The sequence below is a fragment of the Dromiciops gliroides genome, chromosome 2, assembly GCF_019393635.1.
Source record: "Dromiciops gliroides isolate mDroGli1 chromosome 2, mDroGli1.pri, whole genome shotgun sequence".
NCBI classification, from domain to species: Eukaryota; Metazoa; Chordata; class Mammalia; order Microbiotheria; family Microbiotheriidae; genus Dromiciops; species Dromiciops gliroides.
Window position 1 is genome coordinate 436249125 of NC_057862.1, and position 23503 is coordinate 436272627.

The 23503-nt window shown below is 46.4% G+C and overlaps 1 protein-coding gene across 1 annotated transcript; it reads left to right on the plus strand.

The window, feature by feature from the left end:
• Positions 1-1642: 1642 nt before the first annotated feature.
• On the plus strand, positions 1643-20165 carry LOC122742980 (ectonucleoside triphosphate diphosphohydrolase 8-like). Its single transcript, XM_043987593.1, is given in 12 exon segments — positions 1643-1762; positions 5360-5505; positions 5998-6115; positions 6320-6470; positions 7531-7690; positions 7869-8102; positions 9744-10019; positions 11549-11659; positions 12177-12302; positions 12304-12315; positions 14307-14508; positions 20028-20165. Coding segments are annotated over 10 exon segments (1488 nt in total). The 5' UTR covers positions 1643-1762; positions 5360-5385; the 3' UTR covers positions 14487-14508; positions 20028-20165.
• The last annotated feature ends 3338 nt before the right edge of the window (positions 20166-23503 follow it).

Genomic DNA, 23503 nt, shown 5'->3' on the forward strand with positions numbered 1-23503 from the left:
TGAAGATCTGGCCAGAACAGTTCTTGAGCCTCAGGGGCTGGGCCAGAGGTAAGAAGCCACCGGAAACAGAGGTCGCTCCTCTGATTTGCATCGTAGGTTTCGAGGCTTTGATCGTCTGAGGACCAGCTGGGTGTGGTCCCCACCTGGGGTCGGCCTAGACGGGAGTAAGGGAGAGGAGAGCAATCTCTTCTCTCCCCTTTTCACGCTCCCTAATCCCGCTGCTGTGCAAGCTGGGGCAGTCAGTCCAGCTTCACCTCTCGGTCTTCACCCATCCCCCACCTTAGAGTAGACTGGGAACTGGGGGTGGGGCGGGGAAAGAGAGGAGGGTGGGAGCCAGCCCCTCCAACCAGGACCAGGCACGGGGGAGGAGTCAGGACACCTGCAGTTCCCCTCTCTCCCCTCCCCCCAGAAAACCTCTCCTGGTCCCAGGCCAAAGCAAATTGGAGCCTAGGCGCTGGGCGGGGGCCTTTGTTCAGTCCCTCTCAGTCCCACGACACCCGTAGGTCCTCATTTAACACTTAGCTTTACACTTCTCTAAACCACTTATCTTGCTACCGTGCATTGCGGCTAAGTTGCGTCCAGTCTCCCAGCTAGATCCGGAGCTTCACTAAGACGGAGATCTTATCATATCTACATCACGTCTTATTTCCCTCAGCACCAGGTCCCGTGCTTTGCCCACTGTAGGCAATGAATAAATAGCTGTTACATGAATGAAAATCGCTGTTACTAGATCTCCCCGGCTGGCCTGGGGGCCAGGCAGAAGAGGGTTCCCCACCACCACCACCGCCCCCAGCCTTCAGGGGAGGAGGGGCAGGAAGGGCGGGCTCAGACTCCGGAGGGGGAGCAGGAGGGGAAGGAGGAGGGGGAAGGGGAAGGGGGCCCTCAGCTGGTGCCGCCTTCTGGAAACCCGCCCAAACGCCTTCAGCACTCCCCAAGGGACCTCTCGAGCATCGGGCGGTGGCTACCCAAGCCCAGACCCTGCAGGTACCGGGATCTCTGACCTCTTCGTTGGGGAGACCCTGGGGCCACTGCTATCAGAGAGGAAACTGGACTCGAAGGCTGTTGGAGTCAGTCCCCCGGTACCGCGCATCCTCCGTCTTCCCGCTCAGCTTCGCTGGAGTGACCTCCCCGGGGCTGCGGGAGCTGTGATCAGTCTTCGTATCCCCGGTAGGGATACAGGGTCGACGGAGTAGGGTTACAGGGAGAGGGTACACAGCCCTGCTTAAGGGTTTTGCACTCCACCCCGGTGCGGAGACCCAGGAATCCAGGTCCCGGACACTTCTGCTCTGGTTCCGGCTTCTGGAGTCGTCGGGGAATGTCGCAAGTGCCCGACCTGGGACCTGGCCGGCCGCTGGAGCCGAAACCTGGGTGCGGGAAGGGGGAAGGCCAGGAACTCTGGTTTTGAGAAGAGGGAGGCCAGGGAACTCTCCACTCTTGGTCTGAGCCTTTGCATGGAAGTTGGTCACCACCCCCGTTCACACACACACACCCCACCCCACCCCCCGCTCAGAGAAGTTTAAAAACCGGGCGGGGGGAGCAGCATGTGGAGAACCCAGGATTCCGGGCTCCCAGATATTACCACGTGCCTCAGACCCTTTCTTCCCCCTTCCACCTCCTTTCCCACCCCGTTTCCAAGTCCCTTCTCTGTCCTAACCTTCACCTCTTCTGCAGAAAATTCCTACTGTTCTTAGTTACCCTTCCCCCAAACTCAAAGGGTGTGGATCCTAACCGTGGCAGGGCTACTCGAGCGTAGTGACCTCAGGTAAGTCGTCTTTGAGCTGCTCAGGGCCCGTACTCCAGAAGACTCAGTCATTCCCTGAAATGTGATTGAATGGGGAGGGACGGGGTGAAAGGCAGGGAAGAGGATGACTTGCTGCTCTTTGGGAATGGCCCCTGCCCCACTTCCATCTCTCTTACCCCTTCCCTCTTTAGACTGAGTTTTGTCTGTAGGAGAAGAAAACTAAATCAGGGGAGGGAGGGGCACTCTAAGCCTAGAGGTGTTGTCTACCCTAAGTCCTCCCCTTCTGGCCCCATCTCATATAATGTAAGAGTTGCAAGGAAAGGAAGAGGTCATCCAGTCTAATACCGTGATTTTTACGAAAGGAGAAACTGAGGGCCAAAGGGAAGTAAGAGATCTGTCCAGTGTCGCACAGTTAGTAAATGGCAAAACAGATTTATTTCTAGGGCTTTTAATTACAAAGCCAGGACATGTGTGTGTGCCCTCAATGTGTATTTGGATAGATGCATTATTAAAGAGATACGCAGGAAATGCAAGAGTCAGTCACAGAGTGAGGACAAGAACCCACGTGCCCCTACTCTTAGCCCATGGCTCCTTATTCTGTACCACCTGCCTCCTTCAGGGCACAGTATGAAGGGTGAGATGGTGACTGATGGTCCCAGCAGTGGGACCTGGGATGAGAGAGAGGGAGCTTCTCTATCATGCATCCCCCCGCCCAGGGGAGAAGTGTTGGAGAAGCTGAGAGGAGGGCAAAGAGGAGAGGGGATTATGGAGGGGCTGAACTTGAGGAGGAGGAAGGGTCAGGAGGAGCTGAGCTGCACCCGGGCAGGTTGGACAATGGAGTTGTGTTGGGGAGAAGCCTGTAGCTCAAGACTGTCCTTGGATAGGAACTCATAGGGAGGGAGGGAAAGTGAAGGAACAGCTAAAAGATGCAGAGTCCTATGTGGTGTCTCTGGGGAGATAAAGAAAACCTTCCAGCCTCCTTTCTTCATCCTACACAGAGCAATTTCACTGCCCAGGTCCAGCCCCATATTTCCTCTTCCTTAGCTATGCTTGGGTTGAAGATCTTATGCTTGTGCTTCCAAATGGTCTCTGGGAGTTCCTTGGGACAAAGCAGTGGGGAAATGCTTCTTATTGGGGCAGAGGACTGTTAATTTCATCTGCCCAAACACTGAATGGAACTGGGCAGCTTGGGGGCCCCATCTGACTGACCTCCCTGAGACTCTTCTTCAGGATCTAGTAGAAGATGGAGGTGGGCTGGGGGCAAAGGTAGGGGGTCATAGCAGACACAAACAGAAACCCAGAGAACATATGTTGGGGAGTGGGGAAGGGGATGATGAAATTAACTTCCCTTCAGAGTCTGGGAGGGCTAAGAAATAGAAAGGGGAATTGGATGGTGGTCCATCTCCTTCTGAACCTAAATTGATTGAGAAACTCCCAAGTTCATCTGTCTAATGATGTTCTCATGTCATGGTCCTCTTTGAAAATGAAGGGGGCAGCTAGGTGGCACAGTGGATAAAGCACCGGCCCTGGATTCAGGAGGACCTGAGTTCAAATATGGCCTCAGACACTTGACACACTTACTAGCTGTGTGACCCTGGGCAAGTCACTTAACCCTCATTGCCCTGCAAAATAACAAAAAAAAAAAAGGAAGGAAGGAAGAAAGAAAGAAAATGAAGGATAAACAACAAAAATGCTGTTCTCAAAACTAGACACATGAGACTAGGTGACACTGGGCATCAGATGAGGTCAGGCAGTATAGCCTTAAAGACTAACTGCCCCTCGTTCCTGTTTGTGCTTGGATTCCTCCAGTCTGATTAGAATTATATTGGCCTGGATCAAGGTGGGTGCTAGTTGGCATTTGAGCCTTAGTGAAAACTCTACTTTGAAATGGAAGGAGGATGGGACATGGCCAGTTCAGGGCATTGCTACAGCTTGAGAATTAGACAGCTTGGCATAAGGGGTACGTAGCCCCTTTCTCTGCCACATCCGGACCACAGGGAAATGACCGCCTGGGCTCCCCAGGCATGTGCAGAATGTGTTTAGGAAGGGGTGGGGGAAGTGGCTTCTCAGATTAAAATACCCCCTAAAGATCCTTCCTGTGACTTCTGGCCAAATTTAATGGTTAATTCCATACATCACTATAGAGGAATGGGAGTCAGACTTTATCCTTCTTTTTCTTATGTGAACTGCCATTGGGTGTGCAACACAACATAATCAATTGAAGGCTGACTTTGAAGCTAGGGAGATCTGGGATCAAGTCTACCTTGGATGAATACTGGCTGTGTATCCAGACCTCTCAGTGAGCTAGGCTGGGCAACTCTCTAAATGATAAATTGTAGAGAAGGTGCCAATCACCTGAAAGTTCCCTGTACCAATGAAATCCCCTTTCCAGTTCCTTTTCCTAGCTACATTATGGATGGGGTTTGGCCTTGTGGTCCAAAAGTCATAACCTAATTTCCTTTTTTTTGGCCAGAACTCTGAGGCTTGAGTCCTCAGCAATCATCCTATGGGGGAAAGGGGACTATACTCCTTGTACAGGGAGGGAACACTGGGTGTATTTCCTTTAAATGGTTAATTCTTTTCTAGCTCAAACCAAGAAATTTCCCATAAGAAAATAAAATGTCTTTTACTGCGGTCATTGGCAAAAGTGGCCATGCCACCCAGGGAGCTGGGAAAGGAGCCATCCTCCCCCCAACCCTCCATCCCTCCTCCCAACTTTCCTCCCAGTCCCAAAGCTCTATACACAGGACTATGGATTTAGCAGAGGAGTGGTTTATGGACAGGATGGGTGGTATTTTTGAGTTCCTCCCCTTGGCTCTGGCCTGAGACATTGGGTTGAGTATCGCATGCTATACCTTAATTCTCACCAAGAAGCCTCAGAAAGAGGCAGGAAGTTTAACATGCTTCACCTCTGGTTTCTTCCAGCCCTTACCATTAAGACCCAGGCCAAGTACCTCCTCCCTAAGCTCTGGCTTTCTTCCCCTCTTTGCCCAGGTGGGATCATAGACTAGCAAAAGGCTCTGGGCACAAATAGGTATTTAATAAATGTTTGTTGAATTGGATTGCTGTTGAATTTGTTTGTGGAATGGAGTCTTTCTCCCAGGACTCCCGCACCCTGGGCCCACCAGGGTTATCCCGGAGTGGCTTCCTCCCTGACTAGTCTAGATGCCGACAATGGTTATACCTGTGAGTTGAATATGCCAGGTAGGCAAATGTCTTTGCTTTGTGGCAGGCTGTAACTGCCAGACAGCCTACACCCAGAAAAGAGATTATGGATGGTTTAGGGCAATGCCTTCTCCCTTGACTTTGGGAATAGCTGTGTTATGTGTGACCTGAATGTTTTAACTCAGGGGTGGGGTAGGGGATGATGGTTATAGGAAAGAACAACCAGGGCTTGAGTATCCCTAAGAAAGGGGCCTCCCTCATTCACCAGCAACCTTTGCCTGGTATAGATGGGAGGGAGATGCTGAGGATGCAAGGTGAGATAAGTCTGGAGTGGGAGCTGAAGACTGGAGAATTGGTCAGTGGGTCCCTGGGAGATGGGGATCTATGTAGAATGATTCAGCCTGAAGGTTCCAGGCTGGGTAAGAGTCCGGACTCACTGGCTTCTCCCTGCAGCTCCAGAATCGGTAACTGCTGAGCCAATGGGACTGGAGATGAAGCGTTGGGTGGTCCCCATTACACTGGGCCTGACTGTCTGCACAGCTATTACCCTGGTGCTGACTCTCCTGGCCACTAACACCACCCTTCCCCCAGGAACCAAGGTGACTGCATCCAAAAGCCCTCCCTAACTTCTTAGTCCCACCTCATCCCCTCCCGTCCCCAAGGCTCCGAAACCCCTCCCTCTCTAACCCTTAATCCCTCAAATTTAACATCAATTTTCTTCCCTGAATCCCTAAACTCCTATTTCTCTTTATTATACAAATTTCCTCTGAGACCAAAAGTTCCCTTTCTAAGCCCTTAAGCTATATCCTCACGTCCTTCTCGGACTCCCATTTCCCCTTCTTCCTGCCTCCCCAACCCCCTTTTCCCCTAACCCTCAGCTTCAGCCTCCCCGCTTCCTGAGTCTCTCAAATGTCTCCTGCCCCAAATCCCAGTCTCTCCTCCTAGACTCTCTCCAGCGCACCCTTAAACTTCCCAAATCGTCCCTTATTAACCCTCCATCCTTTTTACTTTCCCAAATCTCTGACTCTCATCTTCGAACATGCCGTGTCGGACCTTCTCAAACCTTTCGTCCTCTTCCACTCATCCCTCAGTTTGGACTCGTGTTTGATGCTGGCTCCTCGCACACATCCCTCTTCCTGTACCAGTGGCCCTCGGATAAGGAGAATGACACGGGCGTGGTCAGCCAGACCATGTCTTGTGATGTGAAGGGTCTGTGCGTGTGTACTTGGGGTCCCATTGCGCCCACCCCTACCCTTCTCCGCTGTCTCCATCGGCCCCCTCCCTCACTCCGCCCCTGGGGATCCCTCCGCGGCCCTCGGCTTCTCTCTCCTTCCCTGCCCCTGCTCGCATTCACTCCTCACTCCTCCTAAACTCTCTCACACCCGCCCGGGGCCCACATGACTCCGCTTGCAGGCGACGGCATCTCTAGCTATGCTGGCAACCCTGAAGCTGCGGGAAGCTCCCTGCGGGAATGTTTAGATAAAGCGGTGAAGTTGATCCCAGCAGCACAACTGGCCCAGACACCTGTGTACCTGGGCGCGACAGCGGGGATGAGAATCCTCAGGTACTGTCTCTGTCCAGGGCTGTCTATCCTACTCCCCAGGACCCCCCGGTCTCACCCTTCCTGCACTCCCTCCTTAGCCTTCTTACCCCTTAGGCAGAAAGAGGGAAACAGGTTTAAGAATTTTGGTCTAAAAAGAGTGCTGGCTCTGGCCGTAGAGGAGGACAAGGGTTCGAATCCTGCCACTGACACTATATGTATAACCTTGGACAAGTCACCTGACTTCCCTAGGCTTCTCTTTTGTCATATGTAAAATGAGAGAATTGGAGTTAGATGAGCTCTGAGGTCCCTTCCCACTCTAAATTTCTGGTTCTATTTGCTCCCTGGAATTCCAACTACCAGGACCTCTTATTGGGCTACTTCTACCCACCCCCTCAACCTATGATTCCCTAACTCTACTTTTCAGCTTTTGAAACTGGACTTACATCTCAGCTCTGCTACTTCTTTGAGAGACCTTAGACAAATAGGTGAACTGAAACAAATGATCTCTGAGATCTCTTCCAAGCCTTTGAATCAATCCTGCCTGATCTCTCCTGTTCTGAGAATCTGTAACGATTGGAATAACGCCACCTGCTGGATACTTACTGTAGAAGAGTTCTGCCCATGAAGGGAAGGTCTTTGAGGGCAAGACCAGGAGTCAGGAAGTGACGCGAGCTAGTGGGAGGAGGAAGGAAGAGACTGGCGCTCAGTCTCCCTCTTTTCCTCTGGACTCTGGTGGAGAAGGGAGCTAGAAATGTGCTCTCCCTTTAATAGATAGAAATCTAGGCCTTTTTCTCTCTCTTTACCAAATTCTTATTCTCCTTAATAAATGCTTAAAAGTCTAACTCTTGCTAAAGCTTATAATTTATTGGCGACCACCTATCCTTACTACTCTGGGCCCCCTCCCTCTGCCTCGGGCCCAAGACACACATTTTCCCTGACATAGAACCATCTCTCCCTCTCTCCCCAGAAACTTTTTGTCACTCTTTACTTTTCTGGTCCCCTGCCTGATAGACAGATCCTGAGTGTGGGGATGGAGTGGGGGGAGGGGGGAGGGGTAGCTGACTTTTGAATTCTCTTTCAGCCTGCAGGACCCAAAGACTGCTGATCGGGTCCTGGAGGAGGTGAGCAAGGCCATCCAGGTGTACCCCATGGATTTCCGAGGAGCTCGGATCATCTCTGGTGCTGAGGAGGGAGCCTATGGTTGGATCACCATCAATTACCTCCTGGATACCTTCACCAAGGTTCTTCCCACCCCCAGAGTCTCTCTGAAAGCCTGATCCCCTGCCTGCCATCCTGGCCCTGGCCTTTCGTGTGTCCCATCCAGCTCCAATGACACCCCTTACCCACCCCCTTCCTTTGGAACCCTTGGTTTCCCCTTTAGACACAGGGCTTGTTCTAACATTACCTCTGTATGGACAGTTTTCAGTCAAGAATGGAGACTGGATCCGCCCTCCAGCAACCAAGGTGCTTGGGGCCCTGGACCTGGGAGGGGCTTCAACCCAGATCAGCTTCTTCCCCAGTGGGACCATTGAAGACCCAAGCACTGCCTCCCATTTCCGCCTGTATGGCTTCAACTACACCATCTATACACACAGCTACCTGTGCTATGGGCAGGCCCAGGCACAGAAGCAGGTGATCCTGAAGTTGAGCCAGGTGAGACCCCAGTAGATTTGGGTCACAGGGTAGAAGGGGGTGATGGGACATGTGGCTGGGACACTGGAGGCAGAGGAACATAATGGGGGGAGTCCTATAGATAGATACAATGGGGGAGGTCAGGGATACAGGCAGAGGCATCATATTTTTTTCAGGTTGGTGACCAGCAACACATGGTCCTAAGAAAAATTTTGCAAAACTCTGACCCTTCCTTCTATCTCCCTCATACCTTAAATACCTGAAGTACCAAAGGAGGGCCCTTCTTGATAATCCTAGCCAACACTGCCCTCCTTCAGGGGAATCAATTTGATATCAACAAATATTTATAATGACTCCTCTGGGTTCTTACACAAGAACAATATGGGATACAGTCCCTGGACTTACACAGCTCACAGTCTAGGGAAGACAGAGGAAGAGCCCACTCTGAAGAATAATAGAACATATCCCTGCTTTGGGGGAAGACTAGGGCAGCTAGGTGGTGCCATAGTACATGGAGTGTCAGACCTGGGGTCAGAAAGACTCATCTTCCTGAGTTCAAATCCAACCTCAGACACTTTCTAACTATGACCCTAGCCAAGTCACCTAACCCTGCTTGCCTCAGTTTCCTCATCTGTAAAAATGAGCTGGAGAGGGAAAGGACAAACCACTCTAGTATCTTTCCCAAGAAAATCCTAAATGGGATCGTGAAAAGTTACTCATGACTGAACAACACGAGGAAGACAGAAAAGGAGCACATTGAGACCTGACCACTGGGGATCTGAAAGTCTCAGGGAAACAGTGGGGTAAAAGATTTGGAGTCAGAGAAGTTCAATTCAGAATACACTCCTGCTCTTATTACCTATGTGGCCTCAGTTCGTCAGTGAAGTCAGGGGTTTGGACTTGTTGGCCCTTCTAACCCTAAATTCTGTGAGACAGACAAGAATCATCTGTATGCCCTTCACTTGGTTAGCTGAGAGTCATGGGTAGGGAAGGTGGAGGAGAGCATGATACCTACAGGAAGATAACATGGGTCGGAATGCTGGCCTCTGATTCAGGTGGAGGGACCAGTTTGGGATAGAGGTGAGAGTCAACAAAGTACTTGGATGGGGCAGTTAGATGGCGCAGTGGTTAAAGCACTGGCCCAAAACCAAAACAAGAAAGTACCCTGGAGGAAGTGAGGTTTTAGCTGGATTTTGAAGAGTAGTGCAGGAGAAGAAGCAGAAATAAGGCCTAGGAACAAATGGGGTTATAAACTTCTGGTTGAGCGTCAGTGGGAGATGCCTGTTGAGGAAGGTTGGGATGGGGATGGGACATTTGGCCATCAGAGAGCCATAGGTGATAGTGCCCACGAGGTGTGTGGGCAGGATAGAGTTTGCTTCCTTTAAAGAGATGGAGGGGCAGCTAGGTGGCGCAGTGGATAAAGCACCAGCCTTGGATTCAGGAGGACCTGAGTTCAAATCTGACCTCAAACACTTGACACTTGCTAGCTGTGTGACCCTGGGCAAGTCACTTAACCCTCATTGCCTCACAAAAAAAACAAAAACAAAAATAAACAAAAATAAAGAGATGGAGAAAGATACAGGGACTGAAGTGAAACCTTTGGGTATCCCCCAGCCTGAGCCCTGATGGATCCACCTTCTTGTTATTCTCCACATCCTCAAGGAGTCCCAGGGCACCCCTCTCCAGGTTGAGCATCCCTGCTACCACAAGGGCTTTGAGGAGAAAGTGACGGCGAAGTCTGTCTATGACAGCCCCTGCACAGCCTACCTGCAGCCAAGTGGTTTCAACTTGGACCAGAAGATGACACTGGTGGGCACAGGCAATGTCACCAAGTGCCAGCAAGCCATCAGAGCCATCTTCAATTTTACTGCCTGTGGCCCCCATCATTCCTGTGCCTTCAATGGCACCTACCAGCCGGACGTGAGCGGCCAGTTCTTTGTAAGGCTGGGGCCTGGGGCCTGGGGTGGGGGTGGGGGTGGGAGGTGGGTGCTGGGCAAGGGCTCAAAGGATAAGTAACCAAGGCTGCCCCTTCCTGGGTTACCTCCCAGACTGGGGCAGTGCAGAAAGCATTTATCAAGCATGGTGCAGAGTAGTATACTGGATAATGGGGGAAATAGAAAGTTTGATTTAGGCACAGTTCCTGCCTCTATGGAGCCTACAGTCCAATGGGAGGAGGGAGGCAAGGCATGCACATAAAGAACATTAACATACAACAAGAAGCTGGGTGGTGCAATGCTAGACATGGAGTCATGAGGCCTGGGTTCCAATCCTCCCTCAGGCATTTAACTCAAGTGTGGTCATGAGTAAATCAACTGATCTTTCCAGTTATACCCCACTTCTAGGTGGGATACAGAAGTGCCAGTGGGTAACCCCAAGGCCAGGGGTATATAGTAAACTGAAACTGGAATAAAATAAATCTATATTTACTCTTCTAAAAAAAAAATCAACTGATCTTTCCAAACCTTAGTTTCCTCTTTTTGTAAAATTGGGACTATATCCACTGAGAGGCAGCATAGTATAATGAATAGAGAGCTGCCCAGGGGTCTGAAAGACCTGAGTTCAAGTCTTGCCTTTGTTACATACTGGCTGGGTGACCCTGGATAAGTCATGACCTCTCAAAGCCTCAGGTGGAGATGGTGCTGACCTGCATTGTTAGAGGAAGTTTTCTTTATATTAATGAAATTGCAGGGTCAGCCCAAAATTTCTATTACTCATCTCCTTGGAAGGAAAACAAATTGTAAAGTACTATATAAATGTATTGTTAATATTTTAGGATAATATAATTGTTTTATGATGTTATTTTTTTTAAGTGAGGCAATTGGGGTTAAGTGACTTGCCCAGGGTCACACAGCTAGTAAGTGTTAAGTGTCCAAGGCCGGATTTGAACTCAGGTACTCCTGACTCCAAGGCTGGTGCTCCATCCACTGCGCCACCTAGCTGCCCCTTATGATGTTATTGTTAATACTATATGATAAATGTGTTAGAGTGTTACAAAGCAAAGAGCTATGTGAGGTCACTCAGTCAGTCATCAAGCATTTATTCATCACTTACTATGTGCTAAGCACTTTCAATAATTGGGTAGGAATGTAAGCAGGTGAAAGAGATCCTGGTGGGAAAGAAAGAGGACATACCAGGTAGTGGGAACAGTATGAGCCCTTGCTCTCAGGGGCAGGACAACACAGGCCATGTTGAAGGCTGGGACAGTATGCATGGAGGAGAAGAACATGAGAGAGAACATGTGAGAGAAGTCTGTAAAGGTTGGGCCTCTAGGGCCTTGAATGCCAGGACAGAGGAATCTGAATTTGGCTAAGTGGCTCAGTGGACAATAGGGAGCCATTAATGTTAGATCAGGAGCATGTCCAAGAAGGGTAAGGAGATAAGAGAGAACTGCCCCTGCAGGCTCTTTCCACCTGGGCAGTTTCTTGGTTTTTCCTGAGCTTACTTACTCCTCTGATTTGGTCCTACAGGCCTTCTCTGCCTTCTTCTACACCTTTAACTTCCTCAACATCACCTCAGGCCAGTCTCTGTCTGAGGTCGTGAACACCATTGAGCAGTACTGCAGCCGGAGTTGGACAGATGTGAGCTCAGGAATGAATGAGGGCGGGATCCAGGTTCCATGGGTCTTCACGGGGAATCCTGCCAAATTATGTTTATGAAGTGGGGCCGTGGACAGGGAACTGGGTCCAGATGCAATGCTGAGCCCCAGTGGCCAGAGGCTGGAGGTCAGGCTTAGATATCTGGGGAATCCTTGTTAGCTACTAGATGAATTAAAGTCCCTTATTCCTGTTGCATAATAAAAGGGGAGGGGGATCTGATTATGGGCAGCCTTGAATGCCCAGATTTGGAATCTGAACAGTCTTTGGGCAATGCAGAGCCATTAACATCATTCTTTCTATTAGCAAGAGTTGACTTTGCTCTATTTTACATTCTCCATTTAAGATGGAGGAGAATTGGGCTGTCAGGGCAGAATTGGACGGTCCAGGATAGATTAGGACAGGCCAAGCCTTGGGCCTACTTGTCCATGGAAAGGAGAGGCAAAAGGCTCCCTCCCCACCTCAGGTCAGGCTCCAGATGTCCCTGTGCACTCATCTTCAGGTGGCTGAGAGTTACCCCAAACACAATCCGAAATGGCTGAGAGATTACTGTGCTAATGCCAACTATATCCTCATCCTCCTCCTGGAAGGCTACAAGTTCTCTGAGAAGAGCTGGACCTCCATCAGGTTTCCAACAGAAAGTGAGTATGGGTCTCTGGGATGGGGTGGGGGAGACCATGATAAACATGGCCTCCAACAGGCCCTTGGCAACAGATTGGCTATTGGCAAGGGAGAGAGAGAATCAAAAGTCAAGGATGTCAGGAGAGTCAAAAGTCTAGGTTGGGAGCATGGTGATAGGGCAGTTAGGAAGAAGGGAGGGTTTGGGGGGAAAGAGAATGAGCTCAGTTCTGGACTCAATTGAACTGAAGATGCCTATGGGATGTCCAGTTCAAGATGCCCAATGGGCAGTTAGAGATATGAGTCCAGAGGTCGCATCAAAGTGATAGCAAATTGAGAATCATCAGCATCAAGACCATCGAATTCCTAGGAACTGCAGTTTTTGTTACAGGTTATTTTGGGGCTGAGAGTATATGGAAAATTCACCTAGTACCACCCTTCCCTTTTTGTTTCCCTCCCCTCCTGGCCCCTTCCTGCCTATATCTAGTTGCCTGGCACTGGTCTAGGACAAAGGAGTGTTAGGCAGGAAGCTGGGGCCAGAGGAAGCCCGGGGCTTTGTGAGGGAACGGGAGGAAACCCACACATTCTTCCTGAAGAGAAAGGTCCTCAAGAGGAGTCTAGGGATCCCAAAAGAAGACAAGGGCACTGGTGTCTGAAGTCCAACCCTGTGAAATTCTCTTGTTCCCCTGGCCTTGTCTATCTCCTCCTCCCGGAACTCCGATTCTCCCCCATGACCTCAAGTGAAACATGCAAACAGCCCTTTACTCTGGGCTTAGCAGAGACAAAGTTAGAACTTCTCATGAGGAACTTTTACTAGGAGACCAAGAAGCAACAAAAACAAACAGCAAACATAGGAACAACTGTCAAGTGGGAGAGCCCGAGACTGATCCACAGGAATGAAAAAGGGAAGTGAGACTTTCTGGTTGGCAGGGAAGAGCTGGGGATTCCCTGAGGCCAGAGGTCCTCTACTGACAACTGGGAGGCACCTGAGAGGTCATCTTGTCCATGGCCTTCATTTGATGAGGAAATGAAAGCTCGCATTTGAGAAGTGACTTGTCCACAGAGATCATAAATTGCAGAATCAGGATTTGAGCCCATGTCCTTGGATTCCAAATCCCAGAGCTTGCCTCTTTAGCTCAACTTGGTTTAGACAGGGCAGATGGGCCAGATGATTTCTGGGAGTTGTTAGAATTTTGAGATGCCCCCAATTTGGCTCATTTCTTAAGGGTTCCCCCCCCCCGACTCTGTAGTGAACAATGATGGTTTTGGAGTTGGAGATCCTAGGTCTTCCTCTTGCTAGCTATTATGATCTTGAACTAGTCATTACTTGAACTTGCTGAGCCTCATTTTCCTCATCTGTAAAATGGGCATAGCCATACTTGTACAACCAACCTCATAGGGTTATGGGGGGAGGGGGAGGGCAGAAATACAAGTGTTTCAAAATACTAATATCAATGTGGGACGGCTAGGTGACATGGTGAATGGAATGCCAGGCCTGGAGATAGGAAGACTCATCTTTGTGAATTCAAATCCAAACTCAGACATTTACTAGCAGTGTGACCCTGGGCAAGTCATTTAACCCTGTTTGCCTCAGTTCCTTTATTTGTTTTAAAAAAATGAACTGGAGAAGGAAATGGCAAACCACTCCAGTCTCTGCCAAGCCTTGGCCCCAGAGTTAAGGGGCAATAAGAATTCTCTTAACAATAATATCATATAGGGGTAGCTAGGTGATGCAGTGGATAAAGCACCAGCCCTAGATTCAGGAAGACCTGAGTTCAAATCCGGCCTCGGACAGTTGACACTTACTAGCCGTGTGACCCTGGGCAAGCCACTTAACCCTCGTTGCCCTGCAAAAAAACCCAAAACAAACAAAAACACCCAATAATATCATATATCGCAACTACACAAAGATCTTAGGACCCAGGATGAGAGAAGTATGGACTCAACTGTCTCTGGTAGCCTATGAGTTCTGAGACATGACCTCTGCTCTAACTCCTCTCTGTCCCCTGGCCAGGCTTCAGAGACAGACATTGGCTGGACCCTTGGATACATGCTGAACCTGACCAACATCATTCCGGTTGAGGCTCCCGAGCATGTTCGTACTCAGAAGGAAGGGCTCTGGGTCACCTCCATCATCTTTCTTGTTCTAACCCTTGTTGCAGCCCTGGTCCTGCTGCTGGCATATTTCCTCTAAGGGATCTCTTCCTGTTTTGGGGGTAAGCCCAAGCCCAGGGCTCTGCCCTGTCCCTCTCTTCTTGCCTCTGGTTCAGGGAAGGGTCATTTTCAGCCCCTGACCCTGGAGGCCAAGGCGGCTACTGGATATGAGCAAGAAGGTGGTCCATGCATGCTAGCTCCATGTTTCTTAGCACCCTACCTCCCACGTGTCTCACACCCTCTGTGTCTCACATGCCCTAAGTCTCTCTCCCTGTGTGTGTCATATCACAGCCCACATGTCATGGTTCCCTAGTCATATCTCCTTTCTCCCACTGTTGTCACCTAAAGGTCCCCCTCCAATTCTCCCCTTTTATTTATTCCATAAGCCTTGACTTGTGGGGGAAAAGGTTAGGGGCCCTCATGCAATCACGAGCTGGCTTCCTCTGGGGAAAACAGAGACCTTTTCTTAAGTGGTATATACATGTGCAAACAGTGGCACAATGAGAAATACCTCCATTCTTATGCACAATGAGGGCTCAGGACCCCCATTTGGAAATCTTCATTAAAGCCAGGCTTGTTCCAGTCTAGATGTCTGACTTTGTATAAGCAAGGGTTTTGTGGGGAGAAAGAGGGGAGAGTCTGAGCCCTGATTCAGGGGACTGACCACTTGGCTGAAGGCTCCAAAATTGCAACCCAGGCCTTACACTTCACACACACACACACACACACACACACACACATCCAAGAGTGCCTGCAGTCATGTGCAAGGGCCACAGGAGTGCCTGGGATGGTGGGAATACTCTGCTGTGTAGTATTCTCCCCAGCATTCACACATGTCATTAAACTCCATGCCCGGGTCAGGACATTGGCCTGAGAATAAGGCAGAAGATGAAGGATCGGCATGGCGTGAGATGGCAGATATTCCCTTGTTGAGGACACCAGAGCTATGGGGAGAGAAAATGAGGAATTGCTACTTCCCACTGAGGCCTTGGGGACTCCTAGAGCATCTCAACACAGTGGTGGCTAAAAACCTTTTCAGGTCCCTAGGGCTTTAGCCTCTTGCTTTGATTTCTCTTCTTCCCCCTCCCATTCTGTCCCCCTCCCTGTTCTGCTACAGCATATCCTTGGGAGAGGGGAGTGGTAGTGAAGGAAGGGTAATAATCTGATGATTCACATGTCTAGAGACTTCAACCCAGATCTATTCCCTAGGATTAGCCAGAACAAGGGGGGTAAGGATGGGGAGTGGGTAAAGTACTGTTCAGGCCTGGGTGGTTCCATACCTCCAGCTAGAGGGGTAGGGAGGGGGGTAGTGCTGGAAGCTGTGCCTCAGGAGCACAGCATCAGAAAGCATGGCACAAATGGGTAGCCTGGTTCATTTGTCCTCTCCTAGAAATATTCATGTTCTGACCAGGTGTGGATCCTGGTGGGCTCCTTGTCCCCAAAAGATGTCATTTATTTAGAGAATGTGCAAGAGGGGGCAGAGGGTGACTTGACCCTTTGGGGGGACAACCATAGAGGTCTTTATGAATGGATGACTATATAGATCAAGGACTCTTAACCTTTTTTATGTCCTGGACCCCCTTGGGCTGGCTGATAAAGCCTGTGGACCTGCTTCTCAGAAAAATATTTTTAAATACATGAAATGAAATCCATAAGGATGATAAAAATCTCATATGTTAACCCATATATCTGATTGCTTACCACCTCAGGGAAGAGAGATAAAAAGTGGAACTCAAAACTATAAAATAAAAATGTTTATTACTTTTTAAAAAATGTGAATTTTTTTCTTCTAATTTCATGGACCCACTGAAATCTATCCATGGACCTCAAGTTAAGAACCTCACATAAATTATCCTCCAGGCTTTTCCACTTACTGTGTGACATTAACCAATCACTTAACCTCTCTGGGCCAGTTTTCTTAGTAAAATAGAAGATTTAGACTAGATCTCCGGGCAGCTAGGTGGCCAGTGGATAGAGCACTGGCCCTGAGTCAGGAGGACCTGAGCTCAAATCCGGCCTCAAACACTTAACACTTACTAGCTGTGTGACCCTGGGCAAGCACTTAACCCCAATACCTCACCCCCCCCCCCCCAAATAAGGAATGTAGACTAGATCTCCAGGCGCTCTCTCAGCTCGTAAACTCTATGATACTTTCAGCACCAGCTGTGAGAGCCGCCTCTTACCACCAGGGCTCTCCAACCTTGATCTTTTGAGATTTATATTATTCCTTCACACCAATATGACATCAACAACCTCAAAATGAATGAACAAGGTTGAGCTAAACTGGTGTGTTCTATTTCTGCTCTTAGGAGACCATGGTTGTTGTACAACCAACCTAATCAGGGGACAGAGATATAAGTTTTGCAAAGTACCATATTAATGTGGGGCATTTCTAGCTCCATTGAGCCCTGATTTCCTTCCCTGGCGCCCACTTAATACTTCTTTCTGCAGGGCAATTAAACTCTGAACCTTAGGAGCCACTCATTCCCCAGACACTTGGGTCTCATAGCTGGAACCAACTCAGAGGATTCTTAGTGCAATAGAGATTAAGCTCTCCATGTACTAGATAGGGAAATGGGACATACGTGGTTTTGGTTTGGCTTTGGTTGTTTTGGTTTTTTCCAATTAACTAGTACCCCATGAAAATTGGACAGGACTCACTGAGAGCTAGGAAACTTGTCATGTGTCCTCTTGACTGTTGGGGGAGATAGAACTGATCTCCAGCAAAAAGTATACTGGACAGTGCTACCCTCTGGTGGCCTCAGGTATGTATGACAGTTAGGAAAAGAAAAACTAGAGAAGCAGAAATTAGGAGACAATGAAGAGGTGGGAAGTATTAAGCCCTGGAAATAGAAAGGAAATAGGTAGGAGTCCTTAGGTGTTACCTGAAGGTGAGACCCAGGGTAAATCAGAGAAAATGCTGAGTTGGGAGCAAAGAATTTTCCATCATAGAGTTTGTGATAAACAAGCTGGGGGAAGTCAGGCATGATCTGATGCTGGCTAGATTTTAGGAGAATATGTTTATGTTTAAAAACAAAAAAAGACTTCAAGGGGCAGATAGGTGGCAAAGTGGATAAAGCACCAGTTCTAGATTCAGGAGGACCTGAGTTCAAATCCAGCCTCAGACACTTGACACTTACTAGTGTGTGACCCTGGGCAAATTCACTTAACCCTCCTTGCCCAGCAAAAAAAAAAAAAAGAAAAGAAAAGAAAAAAAAAGAAAAAAAAAGACTTCAGAAAAGAGCATAGGTCATAGTACCATCATATAGAACTGGAGGGGACTTTAGAGATCATTTGGTCATAGAATCATAGACTTTCTTTCTTTCTTTCTTTCTTTTTTTTGATGAGGCAATTGGGGGTATGTGACTTGCCCAGGGTCACACAGCTAGTAAGTGTCAAGTGTCTGAGGTCGGATTTGAACTCAGGTCCTCCTGAGTCCAGGGCCAGTGCTCTATCCACTGTGCCACCTAGCTGCCCTGAATCATAGACTTTCAAGTTGGGAAGGGACTCCAGCAGCCAAATCATATTCAAACTATTTAGCACAGTGCCTGGCACATTGTAGGTACTTGATAAATATTTATTGTTGATTCATAGTCTAAAAACATAACCCAAAAGGAATCCCCATTTTTACATCCTGGACAAAGGGTGACCTAATCTCTACTTGAAGATCTCCAATAAGGAGGACCCTACCATCTCCCTTGGGAGGCCTTTCCAATTCTGGATAATTCTAATTGTTAGAAAGTCTTTTTCTGACATCAGATTTAAGTTTTCCTCTTTACAACTTCCATCAGTTGCTCCTGATTCTACCGCCTAGGACTAGTCAGAGCCCTCTGATATTTAGCTCTTCTACATGATGCCTTTAAATATTTGAACACTAAACACTTCCCCATGTCCTTTACCTGATCTTCATGACATGGACAGAAGACCCTTCATCATCCTGGCTGCTTGCTGAATACTTGAGTAGCTAGGTGACATGCTGGAATAGAGTACTGGACTTGGAATCTGGAAGACCTGAGTTCCAAACCTACTCAAACACTTACTAGCCATGACCCCTGGGCAAGGTCACTTAACTTCATTTTCCTCATCTATAAAATTGGAGTAATAATGGCACTTACCTCACATGGTTGTTCGAGGATCAAATGAGGTATTACATGTATAAAAAGGAAATAAGGTTAGGTCTTGTTCTTGATGAATCCATTCTGGCTTTTTGAAACTGTTTCATTTTTAGATATTTTCTGGGGCAGCTAGGTGGTGCAGTGGATAAAGCACTGGCCCTGGATTCAGGAGGACCTGAGTTTAAATATGACCTCAGACACTTGACACTTACTAGCTGTGTGACCATAGGCAAGTCACTTAAACCCCCATTGGCCAACAAAAAAAAAAAGAAAGAAAGAAAAAGATATTTTCTAACTATTCCTTTAATAATTTGCTCTAGAATTTTCCTAGGAATTAAAGCCTGACTCACTGATCTAAAGTTTTTTTACTCTGAAAACAAATGAGAAAGGGATAAAAGTAAAGACATTGACTCTGATGAGCACTATTTTATTGTAATGGGGGTCTAGCCCATATACAGAATGCCTCAGATGATGTCTCCATATGAAAGATGCTAAGAACCAGATGGTGTGGAGGATGATAGGAAGTTGGTTTTCTGAGAGAATTATAATGACATGGAAGGAAAGCATCTTGGGGAAACTTTGAGTCATGCATGGACATTCTGTAAACTCGTTCCAGTTGGCTCCCATGGTATTAGGAGGAACTTTTGTTGCTTGACTATGTGACCAGAACTGTTAGTCTTCAAAAAGATTGAAGTGAACTTTGACCGGCTCCTTACCTCATTGTCTTCATCTGTCCTCTGGTGGTGTGAGGGTTTTTTTTGTTAGACTAGGATGCAAAGGAAAGGGAGGTGGGTGTTCTGTGCCTTCCTCCCTCTTCCCCCACTGAGGCCACAAGACATCTAGGAAGGCACCTTCTTGTCCTTTTGTTCCATTTTTTTTTTTCTATTCAAGTGCAAAGAGTGGAATCTTCAGCCATGAGTGAGCCACAGCAATCTGGAGGTCAGGATCTAGGGTTGGTGTCCGTCAGCCCAGCATCAGTGTCCTAGGGAGCAAGATAATAATCAAAATATTCCTTATAACAAAGAATTAAAAAGGAGGAAAAATGCAATTCAGGAAAAACCATATATCAATTGTGTCTAGAAGTATGCATGACATTCCACAACTAGAATCTGCAAGGAGAAAATATATTCTCTCAACTCTTCTCCAGAGATAAATGTATATAATCTTATAACATCCATTTTCTTCTCTTTATGGTTTTTGTTCTTTCCTTTTGCATTTTCTTGGTTCTGTCTATTTCACTTTGTATCATTTCATATAAGTTTTTCCCATGCTTTTCTGAATTAAGTTGTATTTGTTGCCTCAGATGGCATAGTAATATTCTATTACTTTCATGTACCACATTTGTTAACCCATTCCCCGTTAAATAGACATCTACTTTGTTTCCAATGCTTGCTGATACCACAAAAAGTCCTGCTAAGAACATTTTGGTATTTATAGGACCTTTCTTTTCTCTTTGACCTCTTCAGAGAGTTTGGGCATGAAATTCACTAAGGCCAAATCATCTCAAGGGTATTTAATAGCAACTGGAAGACAACAAATAGATATGAGATGGAGCAACTCCACTACTATGTCTACAATCATCTATTCCCATATTGACTGCAGTCGAACTATGGCATTTGGACTCTAATACCTCAGTACCTGATGTGCCATATGAAAAAATATAAATGGTATCCAAGAAAATGAGATCAGGAAAGCAGGTCAACCTAACTATATACATACCGAGGAAATCTATTTTTAAGGTGATACAATTCTAAAATGTTAACATATTGCAAAGCGGGGTAGAGTCGCTAGGAATGGAAAAGATCATATTATAACCAAAAAAAGTGACCAAGGAGACTTCAGTAACTAAAGTAACAAAAAAAAGAAAGAAAGAGAAGAAAAGAAAAAGGGGGAAAAAAAAGAAAGTTGCAAGATAACTGGGTGGTAAATTTGAAAGAAATAACAAGTTGTACATAGTGGATTGGCAATATCAGGGCAATCCTCTATTTTTCTATCCCACTTTGTTATGGAAATGTTTGTTTTATTTCTTAAGTTCAGGATAAAATGAATAAATGTATTTTTTTTTAAGTACTGGCCTCTGTGCCTACTTTCTCTTCTCAACCAGGTTATCTTCAATGAAAATGTGAAGGATAGTCAAGCTTTCACAGAAGATTCTCTGTAGTAGATCTCATTTTTATAGTCACATGAATATCCCACTGTTTATTGTGTATTGATTATTTTTTAAAAGCATTTGATTCAGCAAAGCAGAGCTCAGCTTTAATGGCTCTCTTCCAACACAGTGTCTCTCATGTGTATATTAAAATCATACAAAAGTCCTTGATAAATAGTCACTGTGGCATAGTGGAATAGTGGAAAGAGTGGTTGGAACTGGAATCATGAAATACCTAAATTCCAATCCTGCCTCTAACCCTTACTGTGGTTGATAAGAGGCAAATCATTTAACCTCTCTGATCCTCAGTTTCCTCATCTGTAAAATGGAACTGATTGTATCTGTAGCATCTATCTTAGAGATGATATGTGTAAATTAAATTAGAAACCAAAAATCTTTATATGTCAACAATTATTTGCAATTGCAGATCACTTAAACTATCCTCCAATCATCACTGAATGAGGCATAGGATAGGGAGATAGTTCTCTTGAAAACGTTTGCTCAGGGCAGCTAAGTTGGTGCAGTGGATAAAGCACCAGCCCTGGATTCAGGAGGACCTGAGTTCAAATTCGGCCTCAGAAACTTAACACTTACTAGCTGTGTGACCCTGGGCAAGTCACTTAACCCCCATTGCCCCACAAAAAAAAAAAAAAAGAAAAGAAAAAGAAAAATGTTTGCTCCTTTAACCAGAGATCCCAGTACTAGGCATATATCCCAAATATATCAATAATAAAAAAGAAAAGTGTCATGTATAAAACAAAATCTTTATAGTAGCACTTTTTTTTTTTTTGGTCAGAGTAAGACTGGAAACAAAGTAGTTGTCCACTGAAAGAGAAAGAGCTAAACACATTGAGATATAGAAATATAAAGGAATATTTCTGTGCTGTTAAAAAGGATATGGCAGGGGCAGCTAGGTGGCGCAGTGGATAGAGCACCGGCCCTGGAGTCAGGAGTACCTGAGTTCAAATCCGGCCTCAGACACTTAACACTTACTAGCTGTGTGACCCTGGGCAAGTCACTTAACCCCAATTGCCTCACTAAAAAAAAAAAAAAAGAAAAGAAAAGAAAAAAAAAGGGATATGGCAAATACAGAGAAATATGTAAGGCATATAAACTGATGTAAAGTGAAGTAAGTTGAACCAGGGAAATGATATAATGACTAAATTTACTATGGATAAATGATATGGAAATGATCTCAATGGACAATGATTAAGTGGAAAAAACAATAATAAACAAAACTAAATGTTGTAAAATTGTGATGAAATGAGTTTGGCCCCAAAGAAAAAAAATATTAAAAAAAAAGTGTTATAGAGGATATCTTGAACAAATGTAAATGGATTCCCAATAGGTGGTAAGGTTCTCTAGATGTTCTTGTTTGTGGATGACAAGTGGTCTGATAGAAGTGAAGCTTCTCAGTGAGATTTGTGCCACTCAAAAGAAATTGACTCAATTATCCACATAGGAAAAACTAAGTGGATAAAGAATGAATATTGCTCAGATTGGATGAGTGGGGCCATTCGATCTGCACATATTTAGGATAAATATTTCAGATGATAATAAACAGAACCCATAATTGAATAGAAGGAAGATAATGGGCTAGATTTCATGTGGGAATCTGTATAGTACTTTCAATGATTCCAGTCTTCTTCTGGTATCAAAATATCTTTTGAAAAAAATTATTGATATATTTTCTTTTTACATTACCTACATTCCAAACATATTCCTTTACTCTCCATTGGACCATATATTATAACAAAAATTTAATGTAAAAAGGAAAACAATAGTTCAATAAAACTACCCAATACATTAACCAAGTCTGATAATATTTGCAATGTTCCACAACCATAGTCTCTCTCCCCCCCGCAAAGATGGGATGTGGGTAATATCTTCTCATCTGTTCTTTGGGAACAAACTTGAAGACTCATTTTTTTAAACAATAATTTTTCCAATGTTGCTACTTACTTGATATTAAATGGAATTCTGGGGCAGCTAGATGGCAGAGTGGATAAAATAGCTACCAGCGCCTGCTGACAGGAGGACCTGAGTTCAAATCCAGCCTCAGATACTTGGACACTTACTAGCTGTGTGACCCTGGGCAAGTCACTTAATCCTCATTGCCCTGCTCCCCCCCCCAAAACCCCAAAAATATATATAAGCACTGGCCCTGATCAGGAGGGCCTGAGATCAAATCTGGCCTCAGACACTTGACACTAGCTGTGTCACTTAACCCCCATTGTCCCACCAAAAAAAAAAAAAGAAAAAAGAAAAAAAGAAAATAAATGGAATTCTACCATGCTTTCAGAATAATTAAATCAGAAAGCAATGAAATGCTGAATGGTAGCTAGAAGCAAGCTGCAGCAATTGTTCCTTTGCAATAAATAGCATAAATGTTGTTATCAAGTATTTGAATGTAGAGGGTGTCTTTGATGTGTCTCATTTATGTGGGAACTGGAGTGGCCCAGAGAGCTTTCACAGGATAAAATGAGTCAACAATGTTGAAAGCAGTACTGCCTGAGTGCTCCTTCAGGGCAGGGATAAAACTATATGAGGCTGAGGAACAGGGTCAGATTTTGTATGCTGGTGTGCATTTCAGCTCTTCTTATTTGCCCTTTACCTGGGTTTTCTGTGGGCCATTCCACTTCATTCCATGTGTAAAGTGTTGTCCATGAGCCAAGCATTGGCTAGTCCCTTGCTGTGAACAAGACTGAACTCCTCTAGCCTGAGTTGGGAGCTGAGAAGGAAGAGCTGAGGCACATCTTAGAGAGTAGTGCTCCCCAAGGAGAGATGCTGGCA